Source organism: Aedes albopictus, chromosome 1, assembly GCF_035046485.1.
Source record: "Aedes albopictus strain Foshan chromosome 1, AalbF5, whole genome shotgun sequence".
NCBI classification, from domain to species: Eukaryota; Metazoa; Arthropoda; class Insecta; order Diptera; family Culicidae; genus Aedes; species Aedes albopictus.
This window is the reverse complement of record NC_085136.1, coordinates 34,946,438-34,967,598: the sequence shown is the minus strand read 5'-3', so window position 1 is coordinate 34,967,598 and position 21,161 is coordinate 34,946,438. Positions and strand designations below refer to the sequence as shown.

Below are 21,161 nucleotides of genomic sequence, written 5' to 3'. Positions count from 1 at the left end.
TCTGCAAGAATTTCTGAAAGAATCCCTGGAAGCTTCCTGGAGAAATTGCTGTAGGAATTTCCAAAGGAATTCCTGGAGAAATGCATAGAGGAATACCTTGAATAATTCCTGGATATATCCCGGGGGGAATTTCTGAAGGAATCCTTGAAGGATTTCCTAAAAACAATCCGGGAGAAATTTCCGAAGTAATTTCTGGAGGAATTCCTGGATCATTCCCTGGGGGATTTTTTGAAGAAATTCCTGGGGTAGTTCCTGGTGAAATTCTTAAAGATATTGCAGGAGGAGTCCCTGAATGAAATCTTTTAGGAATGCCTGGATTAATCCCTGGAGGAATCCCTATAGAAATCCCTGGAGGAACTCCAGGAGGAATGCCTGGAGATATTTCTAAAAGAATTTATAGAGATATTCATAGATCAATCCCTGGAGGAATTCCTGAAGGAATGCCTGGAGAAATTCCTGGAGACATGCCTGTAAGAATTCCGAAAATCTCCAATGTATTTGCTGGGGGAATCACTGCCTAAACTCCATGAGTAATCCCTGGAGGAATCCCTAGAGAAATCTCTGGAGGAACTCCTAGAGACTTTTCTTGAAGAATCACTGGAGAACTTTCAGGAATAATCCCTGGAGGAATTCCTGGTGGAATCTCTGGAGGAATCTCTATAGGAATTCCTTGAGATATCTCTATATAAACCCCTGAAAGATTTTCCTAGAAGAATTTCTCGATGAATGTCTGGAATTCCAGGAGGAATCTCTAGGAGAAATTGCTGGAAAAATTTCTGGATAAATTCCTGAAGAAATTCTTAGAAAAATCTCTGGAGGAAGAGGAAATCCTGGATGAATTTCTGGTAGAAACCCTGGAGAAATTCCCGAAGGAATTTTCAAAAGCATACTTGAAGGAATTCCTGGAGAAATCTCTAGAGCAATTCTTGGAGGAATCTCTGGAGGAATTACTGAAGGAATGATTGGAGGATTTCTTGGAAGCATCCCAGGAGAAATTCCTAGTGGAATCTCTAGAGGAATTTTTGGCGGGACCTCTGGAAGAATTCCCGGAGCTATCCCTAGATGAATTCCTAGAGAAATCTCTGGATGAATCCGTGGAGGAATTCCTGCAGGAATACCAGAAGGAAACCCTGGAGAAATCCCTGGAGAAATTCCTGGAGGAATTCCTGGAGGATTCTTTGCAGAAATTCCTGGATGACTTCCTGGAGCAAAGCCTGTAAGAACTCCTGGAGGAATCACTTGATGCATTCCTGGAGGATTCCATAGACAAATTCTGGGAGGAATCCCTGGAGAAATTTCTGAAGAAATCTCTTGAAAAATTCCTGATAGAATCCTTTATGAAATTCATGGAGAAATTCTTGGAAGTATCCCTGGAGGAATTCTTGGAAAAATCCCAGGGGGAATTTCTGGAGGAATCCATGAAGCAACTTCTGGAGGAACCTAAGGAGGAATGCCTGGAGGAACTTCTGGACAAACTCCAAGGAAGGAATTCCTGAAGAAATCCCATGAGGAATTCTTGAGGTAATTCCGCGGAACTATACCTGGAACAATTCCTGGGTGAATCCCTAGAGGAATCCCTGGAGAAATTCCTAGAGGAATTCTCAGAGGAGTTTCTGGAGGAATCAACGGAGGTTTTCCTGGACGAATCTCTGGAAAAATCTTTAGAAGAAACCCTGATAAATTCCTGATGGATTTTTTTGAGGAATCCGTGAAATAATTCCTGGAGGATTCTCTGGAGAAATTTCTGGAAGAATGCTTAGGGGAGAAATTCCTGGAGGAAACCTTGGATGAATTCCTGGAGCAATCCCTGAAGAACTTCCTGGAGAAATTCCTGGCAGAACTCTTGAAGAAATACTTGGGGTAATTCCTGGAGGTATTTTTGGAAGATTTCCTGGAGGAGTTCCTGAAGAAATGCCTTGAGGAATAGCTTGAATAATTCTTGGATGAATTCCGGGAGGAATTCCTAAGAAAATTTCTGAAGGAATCTCTGGAAGATTTCCTAGAGGATTTCCTGGAGGAATTGCCGCAGTAATTTCTGAAGGAATTCCTGGATCAATTCCTGGAGGCATTTCTGAAGAAATTCGTGGTATAATTCTTAAAGGTAATCCTGGAAGAATGCTTGAATGAAATCCTGGAGGAATGGCTGGATCAATTCCTTGTGATATCTTTATAGAAGTCGCTGGAGGAACTACAGGAGGAATGCCTGGAGGTATTTTTAAATAACTCCTAGATGAATTCCTAGAAGATTCCCAAGAAGAATGCCTGAAGTAATGCCTAAAGGAAACCCTGGAGAAATTCCTGAAGACATGCCTGTAAGAACTCCTGGAGAAATTCCTGCATTAATTCCATGATAAATCCATAAAGAAAACCCTGGAGGATTTTCTTGAAGAATCACTAGAGAACTTTCAGGAATGATCCCCGGGAGAATTTTTGGAGAAATCCCTGAAAGAATTCCTGGAGAAATTCCTGGAGGAATCCCTGGAAGAATCTCTAGAGGAATTCTTAGAGGAATGTCTAGAGGAATTCCTGGACAAATCCCTGTAGGATTTTTTACAGGAAAAGGAACTCCCAGAGGAATCCTGGAACAATTGCTGAAGGAACTTCTGGAGAAATCCATTGAGGAATTCTCGGAGGAATCCCAGGACGAATTCCTGGATAAATCCAAGGTTGAATTTCTGGGGGAATTCCAGGAGGAGTTCTTGAGGAAATCCCAGGAAGAAGTACTGAGGAAATCGCTGAAATTATTGAGGAAATCTCAACCCGTTTGACCCCAGGTAAAAAATAAAAGCTCAATAAATCGCCAACAGCTTATTTCTCAACAGAATTTAACCAAATTTTGAACACAAACTCGCACAACACTATAGTTTTGGAAATATATGGGATCAACAATTTCTTGGACTTCTGGACGGAGTAAGGCTGGTGGGTCACTGGGTCAAGTCGGGCAAAAAAAAGGCCAAGTACGATTTGCACCCCCATAACTTTCTTCTTAACGAAGTATTTCAATGAGAGTTTGCACATTCCGTTGCCTAATGATAGTTGATGTTGCTACAGGCACGAGTTTGAGATTTTCCAATAGCTTTCTTTTGAGTTCTTGAGATATTCAACATTTCTGAACCATCGAAGTCTACATTTGCGTTTGTTGTTTTCAAATGAAATTAAACATGAGATATTATTCCCTTATTGACCCCATAGGTAATCGGACACATCTGTAGAATATGTGTTGTCCTTGTAGTACTGTTAATATTTCCTGAATATCTCGATGGATTGTCCGAATCCATCCTTACAAAACATGAACACTAGGCCGTCCCTTATTTTGCAAAATTTAGAAATGTTATAAGTTCGTTAGTGGAAAATGATCGTTTTAGCTAAAAAATGATCGTGTCAAAATTTGAAGTCCGTATCTCAAGGCTAAGTGGTCCCTCAAGAGGCCTAAAGTTGTCAAAAATTGTATGGGACCAAAAAAACATGAAATTTTTTTCGACAAAACAAATACGCTATTCCACTAAAACCGGTGATTTTAGGACCCTAAAGGGCCAAAAATGTGCTTAGATTTGCGATATCTCTACTCGTTTCCAAGATATTGACAAAAAACAACTGAAAAATCAGCATTTTTGACCATTTTTTTAGATTCCGAAGGAAACTTATCCTATTTTGTTCAATAACTCAAAAACGAGTAAAGATATCGCAAATCTAAGCACATTTTTGGCCCTTTAGGGTCCTAAAATCATCGGTTTTAGTACAATAGCGTAGTTTTTTGGCGAAAAAAATTTCATGTTTTTTTGGTCCCATACAATTTTTGACAACTTTTGGCCCCTTGAGGGACCACTTAGCCTTGAGATACGGACTTCAAATTTTGACACGATCATTTCTTAGCTAAAACGATCGTTTTCCATTAACGAACTTTTAACATTTCCAATTTTTGCAAAATAAGGGACGGCCTAATGAACACTCGAAATAATCACCAAGGATTAAGTATTTTCAATGATTTTTATCGCTCTTATTGGCACCAATATTTGAACATCTGCATAATGTTTGCGATATCAACGAACTGTAGAAATTTTGGACGATCTGATTGAAGTCATGCCTTGACTTCAGAGAACCGTAGACGTAGATGGACTACAATTTGACCTATTTGCATGCGGAAAACAACGATTAGCTCCAGAAACCAATACTACATCGAACAGGAGTAAGTGAAAGGCTCGACTAGATTCCTGAGTACCCGGGGTGGCCTGGCAAAAGTCTGGCCTTGAGTTCATTGAGATGTAGATAAACTGTAATCACATGTTTTACCTGTGTGGAATCTCTGTGGACTTCATAAACTTGCACAACTATTCCTAGGAAAATTTTATAACCTAAGCGAAGTCACGCCTTGAATTCAGAGAACCATAGAAGGACAACAATAAGAGTTGTTTGCACGCGGAAAACAATGGTTAGCTCCAGAAACCAATTCTACATCAAACAGGAGGAATACACTAAATAACTTGATTGAAGACAGGCCTTGAGTTCTATGAGCTGTTGATGAACTGTTATCACATGTTTTGCCTTAGTAGAATCTCTATTGACTACATTAACTCATATTCCATCATGTGTCAGGGAAAAGGTCTCTCACAACTATTCCTAGGAATATTTGATGACCTAAGCGAAGTCATGTCTTGACTTCAGAGAACCGGAGATGGACAACAAGAATTTGTTTCACTCAGAAAACAACGGTTGGCTCCATAAGCCAATATTACATCGAACTGGAGTAAGTGAATTCCTCAACTATTTAGACTCATGAGTACTCGGGTTATCTTGCTTGAAGTCAGGCCTTGATTTCAGTTAATCTACAGCTCAATGAACTCAAGGCCTGGCTTCAGCCAGGCCATCCCGGGTACTCAGGAATCTAGTCGAGGCTTTTACTTACTCCTGTTCGATGTAGTGTTCTGCCCATATTCGCATAGTTGACGTAAGTGCCACTGTAGTTTTCAACACACTTTTGCAACAATAACAATAAATAATGGAATGTTCATGATTTCTTTTCACGTTGACATCTAGCTAGTGATTAGATCTTGTACTCTATTGAATAAAACTTGTCACACTTAACACACATGGTTACAAAACAGTGACGGCAGCGTATGTAAGGGTTGCGCAGTAAGTCACAGTGACTTCTGTGCAACCCTTACATACGCTGCCGTCACTGTTTTGTAACCATGTGTGTTGCTTGGGCACTAGATTGGAGGAATTGAGCTAGATTTTTGTATGGTGAGATGATCAGTTCTCCATTTCTGTAATGAAATGGTGCAAACAGTGTGGGTTATATGATTTCTTGCCTATTTTTATGCTGTTTAAGCAAAAGTTTACGTAACTGTGTTGTTGTATTATTTCTTTCATGCTACTTCAACAACACAGTTACCCAAACTTTTGCTCAAACTGCATCAAATTAGGTAAGAAATTATATAACCCACACTGTTTGCACCATTTCATTGCAGAAATGGAGAACTGATCATCCTACCATACAAAAATCCAGCTCACTATTTTCAATCTAGCACTTCTCCGATTACTTCCTATAGGGCAGATCGGTGAAGTACTAGATTTGTAGCTGAGTTTTAGTATGGTGAGAAGGTCAATTCTCCGTTTCTGCAATGAAATGGCGCATAAAGCGTGAGTGTTATGATTTCTTACCTTGTTTGAAGCTGTTTGAGTAAAACCAAATATACTATATTAACCTTCGCGTACCCAACGTCTATTTCGGATGATTTTCGAATCTTGAATCAGCTATGAAAAAGGCATTTCCGAACCGATTTTTTTGAAGTCAATTGCATTCGATCCAGGTTTGTCCAAATTGTCAAGGACTACCATACGGGACGAGTTCACCCATCCGTTCCGGAGTTATTCCAGATTCCGTTGGGGTCATGACCGGCCGGAAAATGACACATTAATGCATTTGACTCTGAATCTATAGATATTTTGAAAATTTGCACATATTATACGCCAGGAATACAGAAACTATTTAACTGTAAGGAACCATTGACTTGAAATGACACAATCAAGCAGTTTCATGAACCGGATATGTCCCGGGTGCCCCCAGGGATGTGGCCAAAGTGGCCATTCTAGCAACATTGTCAGAATCATTCATGCGGCACCTCGAACTTCATGATTTGTCGAAACGTGAAGAAAAAAAGTCCTTCCATGCTCCTAAGACCCCTCGGGAACGGACTGGCTATACCCGGAATGTTCCGGGTACCCCCTGGGATGTGACAAAAGTGGCCATTTCCACAATGTTATCAAAATCAACCGTGCGACACCTCTAACTTCATGATTTGTTGAAACCTAAAGGAAAATAGCACTTCTAGGCCCTTATGGCCACTTGGGACCGGTCTGGCCATACCCGGAATGTTCCGGATGCTCTCAGGGAACTGGTCATTTTTCAAACATAGTCAAAATCAGCCGTGTGACACCTCAAACTTCCTGATTTGTCGAAACATGAAGGATAATAGTCCTTTTATGCTCCCATGACCCCATAGAGTGGTTCTGGCCACACCCGAAATATTCCGGATGTCCTTAGGAGAGTGGCCAAATTGGCCATTTCCGCAACGTTGAATAAATCAATCGTGCGGCACCTCAAACTTCATGATTTGTCAAAATGTGAAAGAAAATAGTCCTTCTAAGCTCTTATGACCCCTCGGGAACGATCTGGCCATATCCGGAATGTTCCGGGTGCCCCAGGGATGTGACAAAAGTGGCCATTTCCGCATTGTTATCAGAATCAGACGTGCGACACCTCTAACTTCATGATTTGTTGAAACATAAAGGAAAACAGTTCTTCTAGGCCCTTATGGTCCCTTGGGACCGGTCTGACCATACCCGGAATGTTCCGGATGCCCTCAGGAAAGGTGTCATTTCTCAAACATTGTCAAAATCAGCCTTGTGACACCCCAAACTTCATGATTTGTCCAAACATGGAGGGTCCTTCTAGGCTCTTATGACCCCTCGAGAACGACCTGGCCATACCCAGAATGTTCCGGGTGCCCCCAGGAATGTGACAAAAGTGGCAATTTCCACAACATTGTCAAATTCAACCATGCCACATCTCAACATTCATGATGTTTAGGCATAAAAAATAGTAATTCTAGGCCCTCATGGCCCCTTGGGATCGGTCTGGCCATACCCGGAATGTTCCGGATGCCCCCGGGCAGGGAAGTGGTCAAAATGACCATTTCTACAAAGTTGGTCAAATCAATCGTGAGTACCTATAACTTCATGATTTGTTGAAACATGAAGGAAAATAGTCCATCTAGGCCCTTATGGCCCCTTGGGATCGGTCTGGCCACACCCGAACTATTCCGGAAGGCCGCCGGGAAGTGGTCATTTCTGAAATATTGTCAAAATCAGCCGTACGACACCTGAAATTTCATGATATGTCAAAACATGAAGGAAAGCAGTCCTTCCAGGTTTCCGTGACGTCCTGGATACACTCGAAATGTTTCGGATGTCCTCACTCCCTCAACTTTGGTCAAATCAATCGTACTACACCTCAAAGTTCAAGATTTTCCGAAACCTGAAGGAAAATAATACTTCCAGGCTCCCATGCTCCGCCATATCAACAATGTTGTCAAAATCAACCGTGCGATTTCTAACTTCATAATTCGATGAGGCGATGAAGTTATTCTGGAGAACTTCAAGCATTCGAAACTTAACCCAAAATGTTCGAGATGCCATCTTTACAGTGCTGTAATTTTTTTTTCGAAAAATTAAATAGAATATAGAAGATTGAGAGCAATGGATATTCGGGATCAATCTGGTTGCATAGAATATGGTTCGAAGAATTCACAAATATGGTGATGATTACAATGTTGAGAGCATCAATCGTGAAATTGAGATATAAGATTTTTGAGACATGAATAGAATGTTGTATTTGAATTCAGGATGCCGGGTAAATTACATAACTTCAAAAATAACGTTAATTGTTAAACTTTTAAATTTTCATATTTCAATCGTTTGCAACATTCATTTTTCTTCGCTAGCCCAGCATTTGCAACAAAATATTTGCATAATTCCGCTTGTTCCATGTTCTCTCCTTGAGGCATGAGGAACATTTAGTATGAATTTTCCATTCCTTGGATCGGCATCAGTAAAAAACCTTTTTTTTCGAACGGATACGAATCTGAAATCAGGATGCAAACCCCTCTTCTGTAAACCCTTATAAAGTTAGCACAACATCAAATTAGTAGTATAAGAATGGGTTTTGCATTAAGTTCACCACTGGACTGCACACTCAGTCTTTATAAGTAAACATAAATAAAAATGCGCGTTTGCATCAAATCAATTTGATGTCTTCGGCGCACTATTTCACCGATCTATGCTGAATAAGTGCTCTGAAGACAGCGAGTTGATTTGTTGCAATCGAGTTCTTTTATTTGCGTTTTCACACTTGTGAAAAATAGTGCGATAGTCCAGTGGTGAACTAAATGCGCTATATAACAATTGGACAAATTATCGTTACTCGAACACAACTCTTTGTCAACGGAAGATAGTTACCATACATTTCCTCATAACTTTTCAGATAAGCGGAAATTTTATCGATTACATTGCTTGACAAACCGAAAGGTTTCTATCGTTGTTTTGCGTGTTCAAGGGTCAACTCCAGTCCAGAAATTTACGTTTCAAGCCAGTCCAGAAATTTACGTTTTCTGGTTTTATCGTTGCGGTAGTAATTAGGGTTGGCTGCTGTGAACAGAAAGTATGCATTCGATTCTGCGTTTACATGCGAAACCACCTTTCAACTTATTACAAACCAGAACCACATTCGGCTTTGGCGTCAATAGTCTAAGCGTCAAATAGTCTAAGGTCTTCAGAATGATTATTCTCATAGCATCATGCACTTTGAGATGTCGCAAGATTGATTTCGACACGTTGTGGTAAGGCGCTGTCCATAAACTACGTAGACTCAATTTTGGCAATCTCAGATTCCCCCTCCCCATCGTAGACTTTCGTCCATACAAAATTTTCGAAATTTGTATGGACCGTAGACTTTGACCAGACCCCCCCACGTCCCCCCTCCAAGACTATGGAGTTTATGGACAGGCCCTAATACCTAAGGTAATGTTATCCTCGACCATTTCCTCACGGGGCATACAGGATATTTCTAACAATCAAGGGATCAAGACTCACTATGTTCTTTTATGTTTTGGCAAATCGCGAAGTTCGAGGTATCACACTATTGTTTTGCACAACCTTCCAGGGGACATCTGGGAAATATCCGGTGTGGCGAGGTTGTTTCCAAGGGACCTTGGGAACCTAGAATAGCTATTTTCCTTCATGTTTCGACAAATCATTAAGTTTGAGGTGTCGCACGGCTGTTTTGATCAGCGTTGTGGAAATGGCCATTTTGACCACTTTCCATGGGGCATCCGGAATATTTCGGGTCTGGCCAAAACCACTCTAAGGGGTCATGGGAACCTAAAGGGACTGTTATCCTTCATGTTTCAACAAATCATGAAGTTTGAGGTGTCACACGGCTGATTTTGACTATGTTTGAGAAATGTCCACTTCCCTGAGGGCATCCGGAACATTGGGGCTGTTCATAAACCACGTAGACCAAATTTTGGTCATCTCATACCCCCCCCTCCCCCCTCGTAGACTTTTGTTCATATAAAAATTTTGAAATTTGTATGGAGCGTAGACTTTGGTCAGAACCCCCCCTCCTCCCAAAAAGTCTACGTAGTTTATGAATGGTCCCATTCCGGGTATGGCCAGACCGATCCCAAGTGGCCATGAGGGCCTAGAAAGACTATTTTCATTTATGTTTCAAGAAATCATGAAGTAAGAAGTGTCGAACGGTTGATTTTGACAACGTTGTGGAAATGGTTAATTTTTTTCACATCCCTGTTGACCCAGAACATTCCTAGTATGGCCAAGTCGTTCCCGAAGGGTCATAAGAGCTTAGAAGGACTATTTTCCTTCACGTTTTGGCAAATCATGAAGTTTGAGGTGCCGCACGATTAATTTCACCAACGTTGTGGAAATGGCCATTTTGACCACTTTCCTGGAGGCATCCGGAACATTTCTGGTGTGGCCAGAACCACTCTAAGGAGTCATGGGAACCTAAATGGATTATTATCCTTCATGTTTCGACAAATCATGAAGTTCGGGGTGTCACAAGGCTGATTTTGACAATGTTTGAGAAATGACACCTTTCCTGAGGGCATCCGGAACACTCCGGGTATGGCCAGACCGGTCCCAAGGGACCATAAGGGCCTTAAAGGACTGTTTGCCTTTATGTTTCAACAAATCATGAAGTTAGAGGTTTCGAACGTCTGATTCTGATAACAATACGGAAATGGCCACTTTTGTCACATCCCTGGGGGCACCCGGAACATTCCGGATATGGCCAGATCGTTCCCGAGGGGTCATAAGAGCTTAGAAGGACTATTTTCTTTCACATTTTGACAAATCATGAAGTTTGAGGTGCCGCACGATTGATTTATTCAACGTTGCGGAAATGGCCAATTTGGCCACTCTCCTAAGGACATCCGGAATATTTCGGGTGTGGCCAGAACCACTCTATGGGGCCATGGGAGCATAAAAGGACTGTTATCCTTCATGTTTCGACAAATCAGGAAGTTTGAGGTGTCACACGGCTGATTTTGACTATGTTTGAGAAATGACCACTTCCCTGAGAGCATCCGGAACATTCCGGGTATGGCCAGACCGGTCCCAAGTGGCCATAAGGGCCTAGAAGTGCTATTTTCCTTTAGGTTTCAACAAATCATGAAGTTAGAGGTGTCGCACGGTTGATTTCGATAACATTGTGGAAATGGCCACTTTTGTCACATCCCAGGGGGCACCCGGAACATTCCGGGTATGGCCAGTCCGTTCCCGAGGGGTCTTAGGAGCATGGAAGGACTATATTTCTTCACGTTTCGACAAATCATGAAGTTCGAGGTGCCGCATGAATGATTCTGACAATGTTGCTAGAATAGCCACTTTGGCCACATCCCTGGGGGCACCCGGGACATATCCGGTTCATGAAACTGCTTTATTGTGTCATTTCAAGTCAATGGTTCCTTACAGTTATATAGTTTCTGTATTCTTGGCGTATAATATGTGCAAATTTTCAAAATATCTATAGATTCAGAGTCAAATGCATTAATGTGTCATTTTCCGGCCGGTCATGACCCCAACGGAATCTGGAATAACTCCGGAACGGATGGGTGAACCGGTCCCGTATGGTAGTCCTTGACAATTTGGACAAACCTGGATCGAATGCAATTGACTTCAAAAAAATCGGTTCGGAAATGCCTTTTTCATAGCTGATTCAAGATTCGAAAATCATCCGAAATAGACGTTGGGTACGCGAAGGTTAATAATATAACTCACTTCCAGCTATTTCTGGCGACCCTTTATCCTGTGCTTGTGGCGCCGCTTGTGACGAACGTGGCAACTATTACACTCTAAAAACGTATGCCCTTCAGAAATACACACGCTGTCAACATTAATGAACTAGGGATGTCAATAATCTCTTCAGTTATCGATAAATAATATCAAAATGTTTAGGGTTTAAATAAACAAATCGAATTCTTTGCGTAATAGTTTTTGCACACAATATACTTTAAGTCAAAATGAATCAACAAGTATCCCCATAAGCCATAGAAATTTGACCAAAATATTTTACTTATCCACTTCCAAAACAAATATGCTTCTGGAAAAAAAATGATAATTGCGAAACGTCAAATTGCGTATGTTCCATCACTCGTATACGACAGTTACAAAATTTAAATTTAATATTTGCTTTGCCCAATATCATAAATTTGTTTGTGCAAATTGAATCTTGTACATCCCTAAATATGATTGACGACCATTACAAAAGGAAATGTCATGGAGACACGGTTAAACATATTTAGCAAATATGTGGTTTAATTTAAGGTTGATTGCCACGTTTGACGCTAGATGGTGCTGTAAGCTGTTCGCCAATTCAATGTATGGGGAACGCGGAAGTGAATCATATTGTTTATATAATATATTTGGTAAAACTTTGGGCAACAGTGTTGTTGTTTTCATCATTTCTTGCAACATAAGCAACATAGTTATCCAAAGTTTTGCTCAAACAGCATCAAATTGGGCAAGGAATCATAATATGTACCCACGCTTTTTGCACCATTTCATTGCAGAAACGGAGAATTGGCTTCTTTAGCGGTGTTGAGACAATACCATATTCGGAATCTGCATGCCAAACTGAGCCGAAATCCAAATTTTCATGAATTTTGGTGCCCGGGAACCTATTTAAAAATCAGTTTGAAGTTTGTATGGCAGCGATATGTCGAATCACCCCTCGTCGCATTTTGTACTGGGCGGAGCTGTCAAACAGTTACCCAGCTGTAAAAAGATGATTTCGAAAAATTTCTTTGAAATTGATTTTAGATCCAATTAATTATCGATTTTTGTAGCTGAACCAGCCGATTGGAAGTTTTACTTAATTCCAAAAGCTAGACTTTACAAATACTGGCGTGAATAACAATTGATTTTAGATACCAAAATAAGGTACTAAAATCTGAAAAAAAAAATCATTATTGACTCAGAAAAAGGTACTCTTTTGTGTAAAATCAGAAAATCTATACATTTTTCTAAATTAAAAAATCCAATTTTCATATTTTTTCGAGTGAAAGACTCAATTTTTAAAAGGCTTCGAACAACCCTGACACCCGGAAGAAACAATTTGAATTGTGCTCAAAAACTTAAGAAACTATTGCAAATTCCACGTGGACGTGGATGAACCTGGTAGTTCAAATCCACATAGATATTTCGCTACAAAGATTCTTTTACAGAAATTCCGTCAGGGTTTCTTTGCGGAACTTGTTCAGAAATACCTACTGGAATGCCTCCGAGGATTTCTCATAAAATTCCTTCCGTATTTTTCTTGGTATTCCCTTTTGTATTTTTTCCAGGATTCCTGAATTCCGACGTATTTCTCCTGGGTCTTTTCACTGGGATGCTACAGAATTTCTTCCCGGTATTGCTACCAGAATCACTCGTGAGATTTTTCCCGGAGTTCCTTCCGGGAACCAGAGTTTATCCCGAATTCTCAATAAGAATAAAATTACTCCTTGAATTTATCTCGGAATTCCTCTTGGAGATTTTACGCGATTCCTTCCGGTTTTCCTCTTGGGACATCCCCAGAAGATCTTCCCAGAATTTCTCTCAGAGTTGCTAAAGGAGTTATTCCTGGGATTTCTGCTAGAGTTCCTCCAATGATTTCTTTAGGAGTTTTTCATGAATTTTCGGCAGGAGTTTCTCCCAAGATTTCTTCCAAAATGTTTTTCCTGTTATAACTTCAAGAAATTTTTGTCGGCTTCGTTCAGAATTCCCTTCCTGATCCTCGACAGGAATTCCAGCTGGGATATTTCTTAAAGGTTCTCGCGAGGTTTATTTTGAAGTTTTACCTGAGATTTATCTCGGAGTTTCTCCTGAAGCTTCTCTCAGAAGATTCCTTCCGATGTTGGTCCTGGGATGTGTGTCAGGTTTTTTCTCAGTTTGCCCTGGACTTTCTCCTAAGATTGTTTCCTTAGTACCTTCTAGGATTTCTACAGGAGGATTTCTCATTGAATTCTTCCTGTGATTTTTTTTTCGGAGCCAGATTGTTCCTTGTAGCTGTACTGGATTTCTTGCAGTGATCTTCCTGAGATTTGTTTTACACTCCCGTGCAAAAGTTTGGGGTCACCCCCTAAAAAACATGGAAATGTTTTTCGGTCATATCTCAGTCATCTTTCATTTAATCCACTCGTTCTTAGACTCTATCGAAAGATAAAGAGTTGGATTTGATTCGTAGGTACTTTTCACAAATTTCATATGAAATTTTTAGGACAAAAAGTTTACCTAAACTTACATGTTTTTCCTAAATCTGAACGAAAAATTGTTTTCCGTGTAATTCAAAATTGGGTTGATCAAATTTTAAAATTAAAGTTGCATTAGAACACTATTTCTATCCTCTTTGAGAGCCATTCATTAGATTTAAGCGGAAAAAATCATAACATAATTTAAATTATCGAGTTAGGTTTACACGTCACCGTGCAAAAGTTTGGGGTCACCCCTTAGTATGCTGCATCGTGCAAAAGTTTGGGGTCACCTGCCAAATGAAGTCTAAGTCGGATTTTTATTCAAATCGTCATTTTTTTTTTTGGTGCAACTTCAATTCTTTCTATGATAGTTGGAAGCCAAGACACAGAAATGGTAATGAAATGTTCATAAACTAAGTTCTAGACTAAGTTAAGTTAGAAAATGGTATATAAAATCCAAACTAAATCAGCTAAGAACGTTATATAAAGTGCGAAAGAGGATAGAAGTGAGATAAAAATGACTGATTCGTGAATTCTACCCTATAGAACTGTAAGTGTTATAACCACAAACATTACCCCAAAATCCGTAAGTTTCAGGAATGTTACATATTTTAATTTAAATGGCATTTTCATCAAAAAGTTATCCCTTTGCTTTGCACCAAAACCCAAAATCTCGAATGTAATAGTACATTCGGAGAAATGACATTCGTTGTAACGGTTTTTGAGGTAAATGTGTATTTGTGGTTTTAACACTTACAGTTATATAGGGTAGAATTCACGAATTAGTCATTTTTATCTCACAACTATCCTCTTTCGCACTTTATATAACGAACTTAGCTAATTTAGTATGGATTTTATATACCATTTTCTACCTTAACTTAGTCTAGAGCTTAGTTTATGAACATTTCATAACCATTTCTGTGTCTTGCCATTCAACTATCATAGAAAGAATTGAAGTTGCACAAAAAAAATGACGATTTGAATAAAAATCCGACTTAGACTTCATTTGGCAGGTGACCCCAAACTTTTGCACGGTGACGTGTAAACCTAACTCGATAATTTAAATTATGTTATGATTTTTTCCGCTTAAATCTAATGAATGGCTCTCAAAGAGGATAGAAATAGGGTTCTAATGCAACTTTAATTTTAAAATTTGGTCGACCCAATTTTGAATTACACGGAAAACAATTTATCGTACAGATTTAGGAAAAACATGTAAGTTTAGGTAAACTTTTTGTTCTAAAAATTTTATATGAAATTTGTGAAAAGTACCTACGAATCAAATCTAACTCTTTATCTTTCGATAGAGTCTAAGAACGAGTGGATTAAATGAAGGATGACTGAGATATGACCGAAAAACATTTCCATGTTTTTTAGGGGGTGACCCCAAACTTTTGCACGGGAGTGTACATTCTGCATTATTCCCAAAACTCTTCCCGGAATCTTTACCGGAAATTATCCCGAGATTCTGGATACTCTTTAAGGGATTTCTTTAATAGGTACTCCCAAAGTTCTTGGAGGGATTTTTCCACGGATTTTCCTCGGAATGTCTCCTGGAATAACTGAGTTAAACTGGGATATACAATTCGAAATATTCAAAGGAATTCTAGTGAAATCTTGCGAGAAGGAATTTCAGGAAAAAAAAAACTTGAGAAAAAATAAGACACCTTAAAAAAAGTTCTAATAGTAATCCGAAGAGGAAATATTAAGGACATACAAGGAGGAACTCCGGAAACCTCATGTAATCCTGGGAGCAACTACGGGCAAAACTCCGTGAGGAAAATCAAGAGAAATATCGGAAAACTATCGTCAAAAACCCCGAGATAAACTATTGGATAGCTATCCCGGAAAACCACTAAATGACATTCGTGAAGGAACTTTGAATAATTTTGGATGTATCTTCAGGAGAAATCCAGCGAGAAACTCTGGAAGCATATCGAAAAACTTCTGGAAGAAATATCGGGAGGTACTCCAACAGATATCTCGTGTGAAATTTCTACGGAAATCCAGGAAAGAACTCTGGTAGAAATCCCAGGAACAGCTCTCACAAATCTTGAAAGAATTTTTAGAAAATTTGGGTTATGTTTTTGAATTATAAACTTTCGAAATTTCCCCTGGAAAAACCTGGAAAACTCATGGAATTTTTGAGATATTAGTAGACACCCTGCATTGTAAACGGGTGTTCGTTTCCGAGCATCAATTTTCATTTAAATATTCAGTTTCGTTGGTGCTAGTCGCTAAGAGGAGGATCAGTAGCTTATTGGGGCGATATAGCGATTCAAAAAAGTTGTGTGATTCAAGGGGCAGGAATTCAAATCCGTGAACAGTCGCTTATGAACGAAATACTGAGTTAACTACGTTACGGGCTCCAATTTTTTTTTTCAATTGAACATCGTTTTTTTCCTCATTTGGAAAATATTGCAAACGATCTGAAAATCTCTTACTATGAACAAACTGGATCCTCCATCGCGAACTCCCGCATCATTCCTCAAATGATTGCTCACTCTAATGACCACGCTACTACAATGCCGATCCACTCGAACGGCTCAACTGCTTGGATTCCACGGATTTCAAACCCCGTGATTAGAGAGCCACATGCAGTCCACGTCAAATCTTGACATTTTCCTCAACCTGCTGCATCCATCCCCGTCGAACTTCACTCGCCGCACACTGGAGTAACAGGGTCCATTTCATGGCCAAAAAGTTTTAATACGTTTTTATGGTTTATTATGTATGTATTGGCGATAAAATTGTGAATTTTGATAATGCGGATGCATTTTGGATTATAAATGGCCATATTAATCCATGTAAAGGCCAGAAATGATTTCTTATAACCTCTCTAAGAACAACGTTTATTTTCAAAAATCGCTTGAAATGTCATTTTTATTTGAAAACAGAGAACTGTAAAATAGTTATATTTCCATAAAACATATTATTTGGAAACAAGGGCCACATCGTTTCATAAAAATTCTGCTAGAAGTGTGAGAAAACATCTTTCTTTTATAAATGTAGATAGCGTGTTTATGTCTTCAGCAAAGTTGAAAGGAGTGTCATAATTGGGGAACTTGTTGTACAACTGTTCTATCTGCTCAATTTTTGTAAATATGGGCCATTATTTTTGAACGGCCCCTTAAACTCAGTTTAAATGTTGTACCATTTTCTAGATATTTTTGGGAATCACATTTTCATTTTGGGGTAACTTTTATAGTGTCCAGAAAAACGCATCAAAGTTCAAAATTTAATCACGGGTTGAAATTTTAGGAGCATGAACTTGATGATAGAAGCCGTGTGGAATATATCAGTTTGAAGATTTATATTTAAACATGGAATTTTAACATAATTCTATACATATAAGTAAGGTTGTGGAATACTGATTGAAAAACTCAATGAGTTTAGCTATAAAAAGAATATCTATTTGAAAATACATTCCTAACGGTGCATCAACATATGATTACATGCTACAAATAGTGCGCTCTTTATTTGAGTTGTTTTTTATTTTTTTTTATAAACAAATTTTGAACACAACAGTTCTAGCTACATTTGATTACTAACTACTACATTGCATACATTTAGGCGTTTACCGGTGTATGGAGATTTCTGCCCAAATTTACTAAATTGACTCCATATGACACATTTTGTTAAGAGATACAAGACCAGATTTGTGTTCTGCTAGGTTCTATCTATCGAAAATAAGTGACGTTTCATTGAAAAAGTAGTCGAAACGCAGTTGTTTATTCTAAATTAAACCCAAATTCAAACTAAAAACTAGTCAAAAAGGTGTAAATTTCAAAATGATTTATATTTTCGTCTGGTACTTTCTGGTACCCGTTCTCTTGCGATTCACGAAGGATATGCATTATATTTTATTGTAATTATGTCCAGATCGCCGAATGCTGCAGAATCTAAAAACTTTTTGAATGCTGAAAATGATTAAAAATTAACAAAAAACATGATTTTGAAAACTCTTCTGTAACAGAGCAAAATAAATTAAACCAGGTGTAGTTTTTTGTTGAACTGATACACCTTTATCAGGAGAACTGTGTTACATACTCACTCAGTTATTTTTTCAAACTGTTGATATTTCGATAATTGAAATACTTCCGATGAGTTGTGATGCAAATGAAAAAAAAAAAACAGTAGAGAAAAACGTCAAATTCCGGCATTTGTTCTTAAAAAAATATGCATCCCAATGTATTTTTTGGATTGCCACATGATAAAGCAATACTCTATTTATCTTAAAAAAATATTAGGCTTTGGAAAACCCCGAAAAAAAAAATTTCGACTTATGGCCAGGAATTTGGCCCATTTACGCCTATGTGCGCCGTCTAGTAGGTACATCGTATAGGTACCTAGTCCTAGTGGTTGTTGATTGCACCGTCGCGCGGTGGCCTCGCGAGGTCGTGCATCGAGCGCATAAAGTTATAACAAACAGACGGTTGGGGTAACAAGGGGCAGCAGCACACGGGCAAAATTTTTCTGTCGCCTCATTAGACAGCGATTGATGTTCGTATCGCCGCCCTCGGTATCATCGATCTGTGAACGAATGTGTTTACCTATCTTTACACAAGGCATTGCACGATCTCTTTTTTACTTTTCTTGGGGACATCAACTTGCAGAGAAAAGTCATCTTTGTTGACAAAAGGTCTTAAGATAAAACCTTGAATGGGAACTAGAAGGTCTAAGAGTGACGAAAATTCGAACACCTAGAATAGAAAATTACACTGTCAAAATAAACTCGACCTTTTGTCCTTTCGACGTTTTGCATTTCGATTCCTAAGGACAAACGTCATGAAATCCCGCTTGAACATTGCATTGAAACTTCAGACGCACAAATCTCAAGAAGCAAGCTTCAAACAACAATGTATTTCATTATTCTGTTCTTGCTCACTTGTACCTAATTAGCTTAAAATTAAAAGCTCAGGTGAACTGGTTTTGTTTACGAAGAGATTTGTGCCCTCGAAATCGTGAGTAGGTACCAAAGTCGGCCATTGTGGCGGCCATTTTGGGATTCTAACAAGTCTGTCCTATATGTATTATGTACTCTATTTTCGAGAATAAAAGTTTTATCTGTTAAGCATAACACTTGTTAAGACTTCGCTGAACATCAAGGAGACAGGATCTGGAAACCCCTGCATTAGAGCAACCCAGCTGCATTCTCTTCTCTAGTGCATAGCACGGGCTGCACTTGTCGACTATTGACCAGCCTACTGCCGCCTTGACGACTGAAATATCTCAGTGGTATGTGCTTCTAATGTTAATAACTCCGCAAGGGTACCCAGTTCTTTGCACGTCCGCGGAGGTGATTGCAATACGTGGTTAGCTATAGCTACCCCATAGATTGTCCCTTTCAATTCAAAAGACCCGCGTATACTACGAGAGTTGAATCCGAGAGGGGAAGTGGTGGAAATCTATCGACATCGACGTGAATTTCCTTCGAGTCACGATTTTTCTTCTCCACCAGCCGCAGCAACAGCAGCCAAGTGAGCGCCCCCGACTCGGACCCGTTCCGCGACTTTGGCGCTCAGCAATCTCGGTCGGTGATGATGGTTTGATCTTTAAGGTAACGTGGAGGATGCGGATTTCTGGTGAACCAGTTTGAAAGTTTTGCATACCGAACCGAACCGAAACCGAACCGAACCGGCCGCCAAGATGCCGGAGTTTGATGATACGTTCCTGTTCGAGTGTGCCAAATTCGAGAAGAAAAAGTGGAAATCCTACAACATTAGCCTTCGGCCGAGCAGCATAGTGCTGAAGAGTGTGGCAAGTTTTAGTCCTAGTGTGAATAATAATAATAATAATAATACAAACACCACCAACAACAACAATTACCGAGGCAGTAAATTTCTGGTGGATGATGGCGATGTCGGTGGGGTGATTGTGGGTGGCCTGGAGAAACCAATCAGCAGTGATCAGAACAACGGGGGAGGCGGAGGGCATCCGGAGGTGGTCCTGAGGAAACGTGACCATTCGGCGGCGTCCAAACAGCACCAGTACCACCGGAATGCGACCGTCAATTACCTGTATTCTAGTGTGAGTCCGATCCGTGAGAAAATTCTCGGCTACCAGTTCAAGCGACACTCGTACAGCCCAGGGCTGTTTGCGGCAACTGCGGTGCCATCCTTTGGAGAATGTAAGTACCTATAGTTGCAGATTTGTATTTCATTTTCATTTATTTAGTTCAACATCAAATTCATGATAACACTGATTCAACAATTTGTCACCATAATACTCGATTTGCAGCTGCAGCTCTCCAACGTCGGTCACCCCCAACGCCCGCCAGATCACGCTTCACCTGGTCCGCCCATCGTGCTCTCTGCGCTCCACGCCTTCTTGTACAAATCGAATGGTTAGCAAACACCAACTTTGCAGGGTTTCTGTCCGGCATTCTTGCAACATGCCCTGCCCACCGCATCCGTCCAGGATGTTGGGTTCACCGTAGAGTGCAGCGAGCTCGTGGTTCATCCTTCTCCGCCACACACCGTTCTCCTGCACGCCGCCGAAGATCGTCCTTAGCACCCGTCGCTTGAAAACTCCCGAGTGCTTGCAGGTCCTCCTCGAGCATCGTCCATGTCTCGTGTCCGTAGAGAACCACTTATTAGCGTCTTATACATAGTACATTTGGTGCGGGAGTGAATCTTTTTTTACCGCAGTTTCTTTTGGAGTCCGTAGGCACGACTTCCTCTGATGATGCACCTTCGTATTTCACGGCTCACGTTATGGTTAGCCGTTAGCAAGGAACCGAGGTAGACGAATTCTTCTACCACCTCGAAAGTAACCCCGTCTATCGTAACATTGCTGCCAAGGCTTGTCTTTTTTCGCTCAGTCCCACCTGCCAGCATGTACTTTGTCTTAACCGCATTCACCACGAGTCCGACCTTTGCTGTTTCATGTTTCAGGCAGGTGTAGAGTGCTGCCACCGTTCCAAATGTTCTAGCAATAATATCCATATCATCCGCAAAACAGACAAATTGACCGGATTTTTTGAAGACCTTAGACCGGCTGTTGAGCCCGGCTCGTCGCATAACACCTTCCAGGTCGATGTTGAATAGTAGGCAGGAAAGTTCATCACCTTGTCGTAGTCCCCGTCGAAATTCGTATCACCCGAAATCCTTACGCTGGTTTGTACACCGTCCCTCCGTTGCTTTTATTAATCTGCACACTTAGTTTTAAATACCGAACTCGGTTCAAATTTTCAACGGATTACGTCGGTATACGAGAAAAAACCGAACGATTCGCTTCATTTTTGAAAATTCATCATTAGAAACCGAGCTTCGTTAAGTATGACATTATTCTGACAAATTCTCAAGCCATTTCTACCGCCCAGGGTGGTTATCTGTCAAAACAAACGAA

General features: G+C 40.1%; 1 protein-coding gene across 6 annotated transcripts in view; it reads left to right on the top strand.

Annotated features, from left to right (window-relative positions):
* The window catches only part of LOC109428492 (guanine nucleotide-releasing factor 2), a 337,898-nt gene that overhangs the window by 136,410 nt on the left and 180,327 nt on the right, over nucleotides 1–21,161 (top strand). For 5 of the 6 annotated variants that reach the window (XM_062844356.1, XM_062844351.1, XM_062844352.1 and 2 more), the window contains exon 2: nucleotides 19,273–19,941. The exons of the other annotated variant lie outside the window; for it this stretch is intronic. In XM_062844356.1, the coding sequence (XP_062700340.1) occupies nucleotides 19,461–19,941 (481 nt within the window). In that variant the 5' untranslated portion in view covers nucleotides 19,273–19,460. The remainder of the gene's footprint in view (nucleotides 1–19,272; nucleotides 19,942–21,161) is intronic. 6 annotated transcript variants of the gene reach the window in all.